This window comes from Uloborus diversus, chromosome 1 (assembly GCF_026930045.1).
Source record: "Uloborus diversus isolate 005 chromosome 1, Udiv.v.3.1, whole genome shotgun sequence".
Classification (NCBI taxonomy): Eukaryota; Metazoa; Arthropoda; class Arachnida; order Araneae; family Uloboridae; genus Uloborus; species Uloborus diversus.
This window is the reverse complement of record NC_072731.1, coordinates 153,380,267-153,394,688: the sequence shown is the minus strand read 5'-3', so window position 1 is coordinate 153,394,688 and position 14,422 is coordinate 153,380,267. Positions and strand designations below refer to the sequence as shown.

General features: G+C 30.6%; 1 protein-coding gene across 1 annotated transcript in view; it reads left to right on the top strand.

The window, feature by feature from the left end:
• The window catches only part of LOC129216404 (transient receptor potential-gamma protein-like), a 133,935-nt gene that overhangs the window by 32,451 nt on the left and 87,062 nt on the right, over positions 1-14,422 (top strand). The window contains exon 4 of the mRNA XM_054850622.1: positions 10,515-10,685. Coding sequence (XP_054706597.1) covers positions 10,515-10,685 — 171 coding nt within the window. The remainder of the gene's footprint in view (positions 1-10,514; positions 10,686-14,422) is intronic.

Sequence of the window (14,422 nt, the reverse complement as noted above, 5' to 3'; positions counted from 1 at the left end):
CACTGCGCCCAGACTATTCGGCAGATTTTCATGAAATTTGGCACAAAGTTGGTTTCATGGGGGTGTGCACCTCGAAGCGATTTTTCGAAAATTCGATGTGGCTCTTTTTCTATTCCAATTTTAAGAACAAAATTATCATAAGATGGACGAGTAAATTACGAAATTATCATAACGTGGAACCGTAACTTGGACACGAGCCAATTGGCGTGATACGAAATTATCATAACGTGGTACCGTAACATGGATACAAGCCAATTGGCGAGAAAATTAACCACACATTATTTGTAAATATACAGGCGAACGAAAAGACCTTTTAATTTTTCTATTACGGGCAAAACCGTGCGGGTACCACTAATAAATAAATAAAAAAGAAAGGAAGAAATCTCAATCGGTAAAAATTTTATTATTAATATAAAAGTTTAATGAAATATTTTAGAATACCAATAGATGCCAGCTGCTCAAATGTTAGTAAGAAAACAAAAATGTGTCACACATATCAGTTTCTCCTAACACAACATTTATTTTGTCGTAAGACAGCTACCAAAAGAACTTCCAAAATCTTGAATACAAACGATACCTTATAAACTTCAACCATGATTTCATTCGGCATATATCCACCAGTATTCCCAGCGTTACCGCTTTTAATAGCAAAAACATTTCTGTCCTTCATCATTCAGAAGGCTTCAGTTTAAAAAGTACCGTGGTGACATTTCAAATGCCAAACATTTCAACCGGAATAACATGCCCCAGGCTATATATAGGATGAAGAAATGTTCTTCATTGCGAACGTCTCTTGACGACAACAGCTTTCAGCGCCATCCCTTTCAACTTGTGTTTCGGAGTTAATGGGGAATTTTCATTAGGCGGTGCCTCTTGTGAGTTATTTATTACCTCTTGATTCGTTATGAGAGTCTTTTTTTTTCTTTTTAGCCGAAAGCACTTGACGTGAAAAGAGTTGAAAATGACACATCTATAAAGAAAAAAAAACATGGGCTTGCTAAGAAGCATTTGTTTCCCCTTTCGTATTAATTTAATATTATCAGAAAATTAAGGCGCGACTGAAACTCGTGTTATGTGAAATGTGTAATAGTATTTTTGTTTTCTGGTTAAAATATACACGGCATTTTTTGTTTCAGTTTCAAATCCAATAATAATAATAATAATAATAATAATAATAATTTATTAAAAATTTTCAATTTCAAATGCAAAAATAAAAAAAATAATAATAGTAATAATAATAAAAATATTAATAATAATTTATTAAAAAGTAAGAGCTGGAAACATTAAATAAATTCATTAGAGCTGGAAATTTAAAACAATGTTTCCTTTGTTTTGATTATTTATTCAGAAACGTATGTTGCACAAATAAAAATTAACTTTTTATTAAACACATTTATTTTCAAATGCCATTTGATAGTTTTAGTTCTATCTTTTGTTCATATAAGAAAATAAAACAGATAAATATTTAAAAAATGGAAAATTTTGGACTCAAGAGCGGTAAAACTTTCTAGCAAAAATTGCTTAAATAACACATACTTTTCAAAGCTAGATCTTGCACAAGTCCTCAAAGAAAACTCAATGAACAAAGTATATAACAAAATCAGTTTTTTTTATTATTATTATTTTTTTAATGAATTAAACTATGACAGGAAGTGAAGCTCATTATAAAAAAGCTATTATCTACCCAACTGTAATGGTAATAATGTATAATTTTGTGCCTACATTAATACATTCGTTTTATTGTTATTATTTTATCTTTACAGAATGTTTGAGGAGATACTTACACAGGATTTTGATTTGGTATCGCTGATTTATTTCATAAATAATTTAAGTGACTCTTTAAAAGCAAGAGAAAGATTTTTCACTCCAATTTCTCTATGTCTTTCTTTCTTTCTTTGGATAACGTATAATGCAGTGCCAAAGAAGAATATCTAGATTTCATTATCTTTAAAACCTGCCAGTTTTTTTTTTTTTTTATAATATGAAATAGCATCTCATTCATAAAATATGATGCTTGTAGGTTAACTACCCCAGTAATATGCACTTTAAGAGTTTGTCCTTAAACTTACCACTGTTTTCATTACTTAGAAAAAAAAATTCACTTGAAAATATTTTTGTATTAAAGAATGCACATCCGTGCATCTATTTAGTTCACTAAAATCAAAAACATTTGAATTGATAAATATATATATATATATATATATATATATATATATATATATATATATATATATATATATATATATATATATATATATATATATATATATATATATATATATATATATATATATATATATATTTTATATTTATATATATATATATATATATATATATATATATATATATATATATATATATATTTATATATCGTCGCCTCAGAGCAACAGTAAGATATCTGAGTGTTATTGCCGGGATTAGATGTCCTAGTGTTGCTCTGAGGCGACGATATATAAAGTTACCAAAATCACCAGTAATTGGCACCTGATACCCCAGTGTATGACACCTTGTGATCCAGTAATCGGGACATGTTAATAGAACTGGAAAATCAATATAATTTCCACTTAAAGATTACATACAAACGTTATCATCATAAGAAACATTAATGTTAATTTAAAATAGGTAATTTTCATAAATTAATGTTAAATCACACACTTTGACATTGGCAAAGTATTTTAGAGAAATATAAATAAATTTGGGACCCGATGATTGTAAGGGACCATAAAAAACGAACCTATTCTCTACAGTCGCAATTTCTGAATGATGGCAAAACATATTTGTTTTTCATTGTTTCCCTTAAAAAGTTATCAGTATATTCTGTAGAATTCAAATCAATAGTAGAACCCATATACGTAATATAGTTGCAACAAAAGTATCAGAAATCAAACTAGTGACATACTGCACAACACACTAGTGTTTATATTCACATGTGACAATTATTGGAGACTAGCAAAACTGAAGCACAACTAAATGGCATCCATCATTATTTCAAAAATCCAAAAAGGAACAAAAATATATTTCTACCCACTCAAAGTAATACCTTTCAACTAAACAAAACTTTTGAGAACGAAAATTTTAAAAAATATTTTAAGTCAAATTTTAATGAATTTATGCGCGTGCTTCCCTTAAGCCAGAGAAGAAGCTTTTGCAACAAAAATGGCTAATTTGACATAAGCCACAACTGTTTCTCTTTCCTATTCACTGCTACCATTTAGTAACATGAATTGAAGTTATAATCTTTAAAGTAAATGTACATTCAGTTGGTATATAGCTTTCTACTTTTAAAAGATTGAAGATTGGATACGAATCTTATTTTAGGACATTTTTTTTGGAAGTACCAATCACTGGTGACCAGCCAACTGCTGGGGGGGGGGGGGAACCCTAATTGGTTTACCTCTAAATAGTATTTCTTATGTAATCCAGTGTTACCCAAATTACAGCCCACAAAGCGTCCCCGTGTGACTCGTTATGTTCAACAACCGCCAAACCTTACTCCGGTAGCAATCCTCCCGAATCGCAGCGAATCAAATTACTCCTCCACTTCAGTGAGCTGAAATTTTTTCTAACCTGTGTATGTATTATTTCCCTTACATGCAAGTTTTTTGTCAAAATGTTGCAAAATATTTCAGAATAATTCTAGTGATTTCAGAAATTTTGAATGACGCCAGTTGTGTACAAAATATACAACATATTTTTATTTCTTTATTTCCTTTTTTGTAAAATGCAGAGTCGAAAATACACTTATTTCGAAGTCTTGCCGAAAGCGTGCAGTACTGCGGATTCTATTTTTTTTTTTTTTTTTGTAAAAGCAAAACGAACTATAAAAAAATTGAAAAACTCAAAGTTAACCCGCAGGGATGAAAGTTACCTTGAATGACTGAACTCATAACGAGCGTAAATGGGTACACGAACTCTTCATTTTTTGTATTAATTAAAAAATTATGTGCATAGTAGCAAAGAGCGAAGGAATGTCTGTTAAATAATATAGTTAAATTTTCTGCTGAAGCTCAAAGTTCCAAAGATAGAAATTGCATATTAAGTGAAAAACAACTAAAGGGTAGAGGGGTAAAACTCTGTCAGGCAAAAAAAAAAAAAAAAAAGCTAATTTTGAGAAGAACCCATTTTTTGAATGTTTTACTGACTGGATTTTTGCTCAGTACCACTTATTTCTAAGCAAATATTGCAGTTAACATACAGAGTATTGTACAAAGATGACAATTCAAAAGTATATTTCTGCAAGCGCTACATGGCATCATTATTCAGTTCCTTGAAAAAACTGACTGATGGGATTTTTCCCCTGTACTCTTCATATGTATCGTATTAAAAAAATAATAAATAATAAAGAAGAAGGCTTTTTGTAGATCTGATTAAGTGTAGGCCGGTTTAGAAGGCGCGCTGTGTGCAAATTCTCAGTACAAGTCCCATTTTGTTGAAAGAAATTGCATGTACTTTACGAAGTATCAGAAATCTTCCTTTACACTAGAATCATTGTTGTTTCTACGCCTTCAACGCATCGATCCATAGAGCTAACCCTTTTCAAAAAAGAAGAACTAAATCATCACGATCCTTAAGAACTTGATCCGTTGAATAAATCTATTCTGTCAGAACGTGTTTTTTCAATGTAGAAAACGTGCTTGAAGACTTCCCCCAGTTGAATAAAGAGTGGGATTAGACTGGCACTTAAAGTGTTTCTCGCGATAAATATTAAGAATATCGTTTCTCGGAGTCTCAAATGCCCGATAAAATGTGTTTACGCTCGAAGAATCTTCGTTTATGGAAACTTTGTTTTACGCCTTACCGATCAACTTCTTTGTTTCTTAAAATTCATCTGTACTGAGAAGGTCTCTCTCCTCTGAATCTGTGCTATTCCAGCTGTGAATTGATTTTTATGCCTTCGGAAACGTGCTTTAGCTTGTCGTCGCACTTGTTATGTATGACGTGAAACATTTAATTAAGAATTAATTATAAAGATATTTTTCGTCTGTCTTCTTGACATGACAATGCTTAAAATTTGGATTTATAGGATTTAAAGAGAACGAAGTCTAATAATTTTGAAATTTATTTATTTCTTTCATTTGACTTTAATTATTCATTCATTTATGTATATTTGTTTTATTTATTAGTTTATTTTATTACATTTTTATTTATGGAACAGCGACACTCGTATGACTTTACCCGTGGTAGAAAATTAAAAGGTCATTTGGCTCGCCTGTATTTTTACAGCTAACTTTTGTTATGCGTATAAATATTTTCTTCCAAGATCTCTGCACATTTTCGACAGATGAACACGTTTATCACGTACGACAATCAGTTGATGAGCCTCTATTGCGTCAGCAACTCTTTTTTTTTCTTTCTTTCGAGAAAATACAAAAAAAAAAGATAAAAAAGAAAGATAAAAACATGGTTGCAGGTGTCGTGTACGCTTTTCACTGATTTTGGCACACCATTTCGACTACAAATTGTTCGAGATATCTCCCAATTGCCGACAAATGTTCGCCTATTAAATACTTTATTTCCGCCCCATTACGAGTACTTCCTGGATTTTATTACTAATGTAAGTTAAAATTATCATCCCAAAAGTAGTATATAACGTTAAGATTAGTGAACTACAAAAAACGGTTGCTTTGTATAGTGAAATGAAATTCATTAGAACAGTTCGTTTGTAAGAAAATGTAGCATTTGATATTAATGCATTAAATTAAAAATAAATCAAAAACCAAACCGTAAATTGTATAAACTTTAAACGAAAGAAAACGTTTATTTCTGGGTCATTCTCACAGAAACGGTTATTTTCATGCCCTTATCATAATATACGAATGTTTTATGACTCATACATATTTTTAAGGGTTCAAATGTTTTTCAGTATAGAGTTTAACAAGAGAAATAGAGTAAAATTTCAATATTTTATTATAACTATGTTTTATGTGAGTCTAAAGTGCCATAATGTCATTTCCTCACTTGTCCCAACTGTTAGTAAAAAGTGAGCAAAAATTATTTCTAAGAAAACAAACAATAAGTTCACATTTTTCTGTTTTTTATTTCAAAATATTGAATAATTTAAGTAAAAAGAATGATTTAAAACTAATATTTTATTAAACCTTAACTGAGACGATTATTTTTAAGTTTGTCCCCAGCGGGTACTGTCATTCCGTCACAGCGGCTAATTTCCTTCCCAGAATCGCACTGAGATGTTTTTTAAACAAAAAGTCTAGTAATTTACAGCTAGCAACCCGAAAAAATATTGCAGCATATTTGCGTCCTTACGTTGTGGGGAATTTGTTCTTTGAATCTAAAAGCATAAAACCAGATTAGTGTTTTTGCATCCGTCATTCCCTCACACCTGTTTTTACTTACAACTAAACAAAATAAATAATGCATGAAAACTGAAAGATCATTAGTTACTTCCTAGCTTATTAATGTTTGTGTATGAATAACCTCAAATATTAATCACGCTTAATGAATAGAATCGAATTTTCATAAATTTGCCATTCCTTCAGTAATGAGGGAATGACGCTTAAGATAGGGCATAATGCTAACTATGTATTCAAAAAATATTTTCATTTTTCAGGATCAATATTCTTTTTTTTTTTTTTTAAGTTCTTACAGATACCTATCTCTATAAAAAGTTTCCTCTGATTCCGTCACTTTAATCTTGAACTTAATAAGCTCACAATGACTTTTTATGAGAATGACTCTTCTGGAATAAACTAAAATTGAAGTAGTGTTACTTATTGGAAAAGAAATGTTAGCATTTTGAATATGAATAAGAAATAATAATTCGATATCATGCATTTAAAGAATTTTTAATTGTAGTTATAATTCAACTATTATTCAATGGAAGTACGAACGTGAGACAAAAGAAAAAAAAATGTTGCTTACAGAAAGCAGCTGGAACCTTATAAAAGTTTTTTTAAAAAAGAACGTTTTCCTTTCCAGTTTAAAATGCAAAATTACACATTTTACGGAAATCTGAAACATTTCAGAAAGAATGTTGCGCAATATTACTTCTTGCGTAGGATACGATATATTAATAATTTACCAAGCGAAATTCCAATACAACTGGGAAAATAAAAGCAAATGACATTTAATTAACAGTTAAAATATTTCAATTTGATTCATTTTTAATAAGGTTTGAATCGCTGTTCGCTACTCCAACGCTCGAATACGCTACCTTGGTGTGATTTACAAAATCCAAGAAAAAGGGTAAAACATTGTGTTCCACGTGTCTGTTGGTAAATAAAGGCAGTTTGTTATGTGTATTTATTAACGCATTGCATGAAGTTATCAACGAATATGCTCGTCTATTCGATGATTTTTTTTTTTTTTGAAAGAGGATAACGGTATACTAGGTAATCTTTTTCATTTTTTTTTTTTTGTGTGAATTTGTATGAATAAGGTTTTTTTTTTTTTTTTTAATCTTAAGTTCGAAAGAAGGAATCTAAAAGGGGAGTCACAATGTTTAAAAGTTTGAGAACTCCTGTACTAATGGATACATTGGAAAATTGCAAATGAACTGCAATGGTTAAATAAAAATGATGAACAAAGCAGAAAGTAAAAAGGATCGAATGAATAATATTGTACCTGCACTGAGAAAAAGGAAATTTGAAATTGATTGAGAGTTAAAAATTTGACGATGAATGTTCAAAAAGAAATGCGATTTTATCACAAGTGCATCAATACAATGTTCCAAACTGCTCACCATTCAAAAGAACGGTCGTTCATTTTTTAAGTGAACAACGAATCTTTTCATTTTAAGGATTCGTTCTTTTTGACCCGTTCAACGCATCCCTAATCCAAACTGTCTACTTTCTTATAAGTAAAAATTTATTTAATTTATTTGTCTATTTTATTATTTTTCTAAATTTATTTTATTATCTATGTTTTTATTGATTTATTTGTGTATTTATTTTATTAATCTCTTATTAATTATCTATTTGATTTAATGTCGGATAACTCAATAGAAAGTAATGATCTTTAAACAATTTTCCAAATACTTGCAACTACGATTTAAAAAAAAGAATATCGAAAAAAACCTCTTTACTAAGATAAAGTTCATGACAGCAAAATTGTTCAACGTCAATATAATTTTTGGTTAGGAATCTTTTCTGAAATATTTTCCACATCCAAATCGGGTTAAATCCCATTCCATAAAAAAAGTCTTGATATAATATATTTGATAAACCTTCTTGTAATTTATGAAGAGGAATTTGAAAGCAAAAATGATTCGACTAGGAAATATTTTTGAAATATTTATTGTTAAAATATGAAAAAATCAGAAAATATTATTAAGTTCAAAAATGTGTTCCAGGTATAAAGTGTTCTATTTATTTTCGATAATTTTAATAAATGAGTTAAATCTGTAATGAGGCGCAATTGTCTTGGAGGGATTTCATAGCTTGTAATCACTTTTACTTTTAAAATCTGTACTTAGATGTTTTTTTTTGGTCTAGATTGAAAAAAAATCAGTGTGCAGTCTTTCTATTAGCCTATTAATGTGCACATCAGCTCGTAATGCTAATGATTTAAGCAAACTTATATTTATTATTATTTGTCTAAAACAGGGTTGGCAAAAACACGGTTTTTTTTTAAAAAAAGCCCATGGGTCCAGGGTTTTTTGGGTTTTTTAAATAAAACCCAAAAAAAACTCAACTAAAGCTGGGTTTTTTAAAAGAAATGTGGGGTTTTTTGCCTTTTTTTTAGGGAAAATGCGGGTACTTGTAGCATATTGTAGCATAAGTATATAGACAAAGCACAAAAATTTCTTGGGGTAAAAAAAGCTGGAAAATTCAACGTTTTCTGAAGAAAAGTATAAAAGACGACAAAACCCAAAAATGGTGAAGTTTCAGATTTTTTTAGTTTCCATGATTATCAACAGTTAAGGCAAAGTTACTTCTCGAGTGATAAAATCTATTGTTTGTTAGTTCGTTTTTAATTACTACATTTTTTTTTAATTCTACTTCATATTCTTATATATTATATCTTATATATACCTACTTTATATTCTTACCATTCTTATTGTATTTCATTTTGTTATGCAAAACTACTGTAGAACCTCAAGTAGTTTAAATCCCTTTTTACTGAATTCCAACTTAATAAAGACATTTCTTTGAATTTTATGTTGCCCGTTTTTCTATTTCTGTGTACAGAGTAAGAAATATTAAACTTTTTCGTAAGATAATGAAAATACTGTACATTCTGTTCTGTTTCCTGTCGGACCGTTTGTAACACCTCTTAATTTCTAAAAAATATACCTGGTTTATTCAAGATTTGTGACGTGTTAGTTTGCAGAAAATAGTTCAAATGAAAGCCTTTTAGCTAGAGTAGTTTCCTCTGCTCATTCTACAAATATTGAGAAAATCAGACGTGACAGAACTTTGTCAAGATTAATGCCATTAAGAGTTAAGAAATACTATTAAAGTTCGAAATTCATTTTTTATGTCCATTGTCTGTGGTGAAGAACAAATAAAAAAAAAGTTTAAATTGTGAAAGTATTTAAATTAATTAATTTTTTAAAAACTTCTCAGAAAATTTTAAAAAACCCAAAAGTGGGCTAAATAATGGGTTTTTTAAATGGGTTTTTTCAAAAAAAAAAAAACAATGGGTCCAATCCGGCCAACCCTGGTTTAAAATATAAGTATTTAAGGGATTTTTTCCTTTAATTACCTCGTCTTAATTAAATAAGGTGTTCATTACAATTCCTTCATTGCTTTCAAATTACGCAGACTATTCCACGAATTGTTAATCTTTATGTTTGTTTTTAAAAGTATCACAAAATGGATTCATAATTCAATATTTATTTTCCAAGATTAAAGTCATTATTTAAACTGTGCTTTTGTTTTAACGACTAGAAACAAAATAAGTTGTGGTAATAACGGCAGGCTTAAACGTGTTTTTTTCCCTTAGATAAGTTTAATGAACTACTAAATAATAACTTTTTTTTTTAAATTAAGATTGCATCGATTAAGGAAAATGCGTTTGAACGCGCTTCAATCAAACTACTCTTGTGCGATAGAGAAGACAATGAACCAGTTTTTGTTAAGAAATGATATGAAAATAATATTTGCATATTTTTTAATGTTTTGTAAAAAAAACTCTTTTTCATTTTGCTACAAACATGGCTTTATTTCGCAATAAAAAATCTGTGCCTATTTACGGATTAGTTTTTATTACTTATATTTCCCGGATTTCTTAGATTTTTCAACTAATTAGATTCCTCTTCGTTCCGGTTAATCCGGATAAACAAAGTTGTACCGCATTATTTATTTATTTATTTTGTGTGTGTTGGTTTCTTATAGCAACGTTCTTGCTCTCATAATTTAAAACTATCTTAACTATTTTTTTAAAGTCAACAAACTTGATCCTGATTATTCTGATGTACGTGGGCCCGAATGCACGAGATACTACTGTACTTTTTTTTTGGGGGGGGGGGGGGAATTACTTGTGCTCCAAATTTTTGATAATGAGTTTTCTGATAACTTGGTCTATTTGAAACTGTTTGTCTTCCCTGTGTAAAGGAGCTTCGAAAGCAGTGCCAGGAGTTCGCAACGGCTCTTTTGGATCACACGCGAAGCTCGTACGAACTGGAAGTGCTCTTGAACTATGACCCGTCCGGTCCAGCTTTCGAGCCTGGAGACAGAATGCTGCTGAGCAGGCTGAAACTAGCCATCAAGCACAAGCAGAAAAAGGTACCTAAATTCTTCTTTTCCATAAGGTTTGGATTTTTAAGGAGATCTAATTATAGTCTGTACGGCTGATATCTTTAAATTTCGGAATATTTTTCATCTCTTCCACTTGACTCCACAAAATCGCCAATTTTACCACTCTACTTAAAAAGATTGATGTCAGTGAAACAAAAGTGTTCAATAACAAGTTCAAAATTACAATTTTCACACTTTTTTTTTTTTGCTGAAGAAACAAAAGCAAAGCCTCGCTCCGCATTCCCCAGCAACGGCCAGATTTGTTGTCATTTTGGAGAAAAATACGTCATTGCCTTCCAATTATAAAGAATAAATTTATCATTCAAATTTTCCATACACATTGATATTTAAAAACTAGAAAATCGCCCGTCAAGATATGACAAATGAAACGAATTGCCTGCTTGGTGATATTTTGATAGTTGAAATTGTAACCCTAACTCCAGTGCAGTAAGCCTTAACTCCAGTGGATAACGTTCATTGTTGACTTTTTCAATATTGTCACTATTTCGTTTTTTCTTTTCCCCTGAAATAACACAGTAAAACAGTTAAGTTACCGGATCCAGTTCAGTCTTGTCACAACAAAGATACATGCTAAACATTACCAAAACGTATTTTAAAATTATCATGCCGTGGCGCGAGTTTCATTGTTGATGACGTCAGGGCGTTACCCGATCATTGGATATTATATATTGGAGGATTCCATATAAACAAACCATCTTGTCTTATCACCTGTGTTAAGTTTTATGCATGTAGTTCAAATGAACTATTCAAAGATTACCACATTGATTCCTCATAGCGTTAGTCTAATATACAATAAATAAATAAATTACACTCAATGGCAGGAATTAATTCTTCCCACTTTGTTACAGCTTTGTCAAACAGTTATGCGTGGCATGATTCCATACTTGCGACTTTATTTTCTGTATAAGCACAGAATCCAAAGGGAACTTTTCCTATCATCGTGGTGGTTGGAATGCGTTTTTTTTTCCTTTTACAACAGAAAAAACAAAAATATGCTTGTGTTGTAAAATTAAAATGCTAACAGCGTGCACAATTTATTAAATGCCTGTCGTAGTGGATGTTTGCCACAAACGCATAAAGGAACATCGGAAAGCTCAGCTGTTTAAGTAAAATGTAAATTAAGCAAACCAATTGCTATTTTCAGCTTTTCAAGTCAAAAATTAATTGAGTTGCTCAACTCTAACGAAAGGACTAATCTTCTGAAAAGACAGACAGAGGTGTTCAGTTTTTTAAAGAAGGAAAATAAAGCTCAATAGCAATTACTAGCTCAACTAGGAGAAACAATAATCATGCCTAGCTTCTTAAAAATTGACTTTGTGAAGATTTAACAAAAATGTTTATCTTCCTAAAAACAAAAATCTTCTCAGTAGTCACCACGAAAAATTAAAAATTTAAAATTATAGAGTAACTGCCATGCTCCCCACCGCCTTAGCCAAAAAAAAAAAAAAATCATTACACAGTTTATCTCACCTAGATTAGACCTAGAAAGTGTCTGGCGGATACAAGGGGAGGGTCACGGGGATCATGACCCCCCCCCCCCCCGAACCGTCGACAATATTATCCGTTCCCATTGTGTTCAAGCACATGATGAATAAAATGTAAACGGTTTTAGTAATATTTTCAATTCATTATTGTTTTTAAAGTAAATATTTAAAATATTGCTCTTCGTTTCATTGCTTATGAAATTAATTAGTAACGTTTATACTCTACTAAGTACCTTATTCCCGGTCGATATGGTGCTTTTTATTGACCCACAAGCAGTTTCAAAAATTTTTTGTATTTAAACCGTAAAATCTCTCATGGGGGGGGGGCATTCTCCATCATGATCCCCCCCCCTAAAATGGCAGTCTGTATCCGCCCCTGCACTGACATAGTATGAACAGCAAAAACGTAATGAGTGATCAAAACTGCGAAAATCGTTGAGCAGTGAGGATGATGAAGGATTTCTGGCAGATTTCTAAATACTATTTGAGTTCGTAATTTTATCTGTTCATTCTGAAAGAAAATAGTTTTCTCTAACTTTTGATACCTCTGAAAGATTTTAAAGTTTTAAGTAATGTCTTTACAATTTTATCTCTTTTCTGCAAAAGTACTTCATGGTGCATAGCTGTGAAAGTTTTCGTGACACAATATAAGGCACGCCCAATGCATTCTCATATTCACGGTACTTAAGGGAATTTCTGAAACAAAATTAACTGTACCAGAGCAGTTGCTGTTCTTTTTTCCCCGAGAGTTATGTCACGTACTGAGGCGTGATTTTAGATTTGCATTCAAATGCTTTTGAAAGCATACATCACGTTTATTATTTAGGAAACAAAAAGAATTACAAATGTTTCGAACGAACCAAATTCGTTTAAGAACCCGAGTCGAAATGAAGAAGCTGTAATCTTGATAAAACTAAATTGCCCTGCTTGACCTTCTTATTGTTTGAATTAGTTCTTGCTATTATTACGTTTTGAGAGGTATTTTTCTAGCAATTACGCCTAGTTTACACATCAGCTGAGTTCTAGCGCATTCTTATTTTTAATGCGCACTGTTATTCAAGTTAGATTGTTTATATTTTTGCATTCAAGTATATTTTTATAGTAACTTTAAGAAAACATAATTATTCTATAATTAGAGTAGGAGTACACATTCATATTAAAATGAACGCTCAGATCAGCATTTTAATTTAACTGCCCTACTTTTAACCAAAAAAAAAGGATTCAGAGTGCTCAGATTAGACTAAACGACAATTATAATTTTATTCGGACCATAAACTTAGGAGGTATTGACAAAAGGATTATTATTTATAAAAAAATATATATAATAAAGGATATGTATTTATGCAAGTACACATCAACAATCAATGAAAACAAACATCAAACTGTGCTAAAAAGATATGACATAAGTTTGTTCGTCATAAAACTCATGTAATATGTACCTCCTTACGAAAAGCGAGTTTCTTTAAGATTTCTTACTTTTGTCAAAGAGATAGAATTGTATTCATTCAGCATTGGTATACTGCCCCTAAGCATCCACAAAATGCATTTTTAGGGTCAGCAAAAGAACAACTGAATGTTTTAAATTTAACGTTAGATATTCAAATGAAAGTTTTCCTTCCCTCCTCCCTCCAGATTATTTTTCGATTGAAAGACAATATTGTTTCAGATGATTTTATTACATTAATTTTATAACTCATAACAAAGGTAAGGTTACCGTTTTCAACCACTTAAACATATTTTGAATTTTGGGTTGCTTCTTAATTTTATACAAACCCAAGACAATGACGTAAATGTGGTAGTTGAGATATTATAAGCAAAAATATCAAAAACATTGTGAGGGGGATATTCTCAATTTAATAGTTAGTAAACAACTGCTGAACCAAGTTAATAGAAAAAATCTGGTGGCAGGACCGAATTTTAAAATTGATGCACATCTTAACATGAAGGCTACCACTAACGGCATTTTAAAGCAGTATTTTATGCTGCGCATTTTTCCTAAAAACCAGATAAATTTTATATTTAACTATTGTAAATAATAATAAAATAAGGTGGAGTTCATTGTTTCTTTTTCCAGGACTATACAAGGACAAATTTTATAAATAAGTGCTTCTTTTTTTTATATTTTAAATGATTAAAAATATCTAAACGTATGCGCAAGTATTCTTTCATTTCTAAATGCTTTGTTATACAGTTAAATACACTATGAAAATGAGTTTCAAA